The following is a 3,855-nucleotide window of genomic DNA, read 5'->3' as shown; positions in this document are numbered from 1 at the left end:
TATTAAAATAACAAAAATGTATTTTTCAATTCATTTTTAATGTTAATACTAGAGTACATTAATTATATAATTAGTAAAATATCGCTATTTGCTAATTCACAGAATTACTAATATATATTATTATTAAATTTCATATGCTCCATCATTATATAAATCCACTTTATACATATTGCAATTTAATTATTTAGCTGACCACTATGAAAATATAATAAAAAGAAATTATCGAAATAATAATTAATGATGGAAACAAAATAAAAAAAAAAATAATTAATGAAAACCAAAAATCAAGGGACCCCTCTCAAAAGACATTTTCAAACAAAATAATTAAAATTAAAGATGGAAACAAAAAGAAAAGGAAGAAAATAAAAAGGTAATAAATGTCTTTGTTTTTAATTTTATTTTATTTTAATAATAACTAAGTCTAAAACACATCTCGTGTCCTTAAGAGAGAGCTTCGAAAAAATTACATCTGCTGTTTTTATTCGCTCTGCACTTATTCATTCATTCTTCTTCTTCTTCTTCACATTTTGCAGTCCCCCAATTTCTCACCTTTTTTTGGGTATTAGTGAAGAAAACACCAAACAAAGAGGCAAACCCCAAAACTCACTCACAACGATACAGAAAGCGACAAAGGCAAAAAGGCGTAGTAGAAGAGAGAAAAAGTAAAAGGCTGAAGAATTAAAAAAAAAAAAAGAAGAAGAAAGATCAGATTTTTCTCTTTTCTTTTGATTGTTTCCTTCCTTCGCCCCTTTGCTTGATTGCTTCGAATTGGAATAAGTCTCAAGAATCTCGAGGCGGCCATGGCTGTCTCCTTTCTTCTTTTCTCTTCTTCTTTCCCTCAATATCAAAGGTCTCTTCTTTTTTCTTCCTCTCTATCTTGATCACTTCTTCAATTGGGTATATATTTGCGATTCGATCTGATTTAGGGGTTTTCTCGTTTAATTTTCTATTTTCATTCTTAAATGTTCGAGCTTTTTGGGTAATTGAACTGTGTGTTTTCGAATCCCCAAAGTTCTTACTTTTAATTTTTTTCTAGGGGTGTATGATTTTTTTAGTTAAAATGCTGAAATTGTTGCGACTGGTTATGGATTTGAGTTCTTGAGCGTTAATTCGATTATCAAGATTTATGATTGTATTATAAAGTTTTGATATTTGCATGAATGTGAATGTTTCATCCCCCCCTGTTTCTTCTGTTCTGTTTTTGATACACATCTTGATCTCGTTGTTGATTTTTAAATTATGGTTTCTGGTGTCATTTTGAAGGTCGTTGAGAAGCTATGAAGAACAAGGAGTTCACTAGTAGTAGGCCTGAGAAGTTGCATTTACGCAAACTAAGACAAAGTGTGAGGAATATCAAAATGAAGTGTTTGTGTTCCGGTGAACAAATGAGACATAGAGAGGATGAAGACAAGAAATCTGAGTTATCTAACAATGGGAACTCAGGTTTATCAGCTGCGGAGAGCGAGAATGCTAAGAAGCTAGATAATGGGAACATCGAAGAAGCCGAGTTATCTCTGCGTGAGACAAGTTCCTTGAACTATGAGGTCCGAACGTTTTCTTTGATCATTCATGAGCTTTTGTTGATCCAAACAAGCTGAGTCATGTTGTTAATTGTGTTGTTGTTATTGTTGTTTTAAGGAGGCGAGAGCGCTTTTGGGAAGAATTGAGTATCAGAAAGGGAATATAGAAGCGGCATTGCGAGTCTTTGAAGGGATAGATATCAATGGGATTACTGTAAAGATGAAAACCGCTCTAACAGTAAGAGAAGAACGAAAACATAGAAGACGGTCTAAAGGCGGCTTTGCTGCTACTCCTCCACCTTCCATGTCTAAACATGCTGTTAGTTTGATTTTCGAAGCCATTTATCTCAAAGCGAAATCTCTCCAGCGTCTTGGAAGGTTCCAAGGTAGTAACCAACCTTTTCTTTTGATTCCATCCTTTTGTTTGTTTGTTCTTTCTTGGCTAAAATGAAACATCTGGTGCTCCTTCTTGCAGAGGCTGCACAGTCTTGCAGAGTTATTCTTGATATAGTCNTAGATAATGGGAACATCGAAGAAGCCGAGTTATCTCTGCGTGAGACAAGTTCCTTGAACTATGAGGTCCGAACGTTTTCTTTGATCATTCATGAGCTTTTGTTGATCCAAACAAGCTGAGTCATGTTGTTAATTGTGTTGTTGTTATTGTTGTTTCAAGGAGGCGAGAGCGCTTTTGGGAAGAATTGAGTATCAGAAAGGGAATATAGAAGCGGCATTGCGAGTCTTTGAAGGGATAGATATCAATGGGATTACTGTAAAGATGAAAACCGCTCTAACAGTAAGAGAAGAACGAAAACATAGAAGACGGTCTAAAGGCGGCTTTGCTGCTACTCCTCCACCTTCCATGTCTAAACATGCTGTTAGTTTGATTTTCGAAGCCATTTATCTCAAAGCGAAATCTCTCCAGCGTCTTGGAAGGTTCCAAGGTAGTAACCAACCTTTTCTTTTGATTCCATCCTTTTGTTTGTTTGTTCTTTCTTGGCTAAAATGAAACATCTGGTGCTCCTTCTTGCAGAGGCTGCACAGTCTTGCAGAGTTATTCTTGATATAGTCGAGGCTTCTTTATCGGAAGGAGGTTCAGAAAATGTGACTGGCGATATAAAGTTGCAGGAGACGTTGATGAAAGCGGTTGAGCTGCTTCCTGAATTGTGGAAGCTTGCTGATTCACCGCGTGATGCTATCTTGTCGTATAGAAGAGCGCTTCTCAATCATTGGAAAATAGATCCAGAAACCACGGCGAGAATTCAGAAAGAGTATGCTGTGTTTCTCCTCTATTCAGGGGAAGAAGCAGTGCCGCCGAACCTGCGTTCTCAGACTGAGGGCTCATTCATTCCGAGGAACAATGTGGAAGAAGCTATTCTTCTTCTGATGTTACTGCTCATGAAAGTTAATCTGAAAAGAATCTCGTGGGATGCAGCAATCTTGGACCATCTCTCGTTCGCTCTTACAATCGCAGGCGATCTTACTGCTCTTGCTAAGCAACTCGAAGAGCTTAGCCCCGAGATCATGGATCAGAGGGAACTTTATCATACATTGTCTCTGTGTTACCAAGGTGCAGGGGAAGGTCTTGTTGCGCTTGGTTTGCTGAGGAAGCTGTATTCGGAACGGGAGGATCCAAACAGGATTTCAGGTTTGCTGATGGCTTCCAAGATATGCGGTGAGAGAGCTGGTCTAGCTGAGGAAGGGTTAGACTACGCCCGCAGAGCGATCGAAAACTTGGGGAACGAGTGCAGTCAGTTAGATGGAGCAGCACGTCTCGTGTTAGGGATTACACTCACTGAAAGCTCGAGAATGGCGGTTACTGAGACCGAGCGGATAGCTAGGCAATCTGAGGGGATTCAGGCACTAGAATCTGCTGATATGTCAAATCCAAGAGTTGTGTACCGTCTTGCTTTAGAGAATGCAGAGCAGAGGAAGCTTGATTCTGCGTTAGCGTATGCTAAACATGCGTTGAAACTTGGAGCAGAGTCGGATCTTGAAGTGTGGTTGCTTTTGGCTCGGGTTTTATCCGCGCAGAAGCGGTTTTCAGACGCGGAGACGATAGTGGATGCTGCGCTTAACGAGACAGGGAAATGGGAACAGGGGAAGCTGTTGCGTTTGAAGGCAAAGCTTCGTTTAGCTAAAGGAGAAGTAAAGGATGCTATTAAGACTTACACACAACTTCTCGCACTCCTTCAGGTTCAGAGCAAAAGCTTCAATTCTGCAAAGAAGCTGCCGAAGGTAACTTCTCATTTCTCCTCCAAACTCTTCAACAGTGCAGGATAAACCCTGAGACAGGTTTATTCATTGCAGGGATATGTAGAAGAATTGAGGAGTCTGG

General features: G+C 39.2%; 1 protein-coding gene across 1 annotated transcript in view; it reads left to right on the top strand.

The window, feature by feature from the left end:
• LOC104727697 (tetratricopeptide repeat protein 7A-like) overlaps positions 455-3,855 on the top strand; it is a 4,647-nt gene continuing 1,246 nt past the window's right edge. The window contains exons 1-6 of the mRNA XM_019231774.1: positions 455-897; positions 1,264-1,482; positions 2,038-2,099; positions 2,194-2,461; positions 2,551-3,755; positions 3,828-3,849. Coding sequence (XP_019087319.1) covers positions 1,278-1,482; positions 2,038-2,099; positions 2,194-2,461; positions 2,551-3,755; positions 3,828-3,849 — 1,762 coding nt within the window. The 5' untranslated portion in view covers positions 455-897; positions 1,264-1,277. The remainder of the gene's footprint in view (positions 898-1,263; positions 1,483-2,037; positions 2,100-2,193; positions 2,462-2,550; positions 3,756-3,827; positions 3,850-3,855) is intronic.

Source organism: Camelina sativa, chromosome 11 (genome assembly GCF_000633955.1).
Source record: "Camelina sativa cultivar DH55 chromosome 11, Cs, whole genome shotgun sequence".
Lineage (NCBI taxonomy): Eukaryota > Viridiplantae > Streptophyta > Magnoliopsida > Brassicales > Brassicaceae > Camelina > Camelina sativa.
The sequence above is the reverse complement of the archived record's forward strand: the minus strand, read 5'-3'. Positions and strand labels throughout refer to the sequence as shown.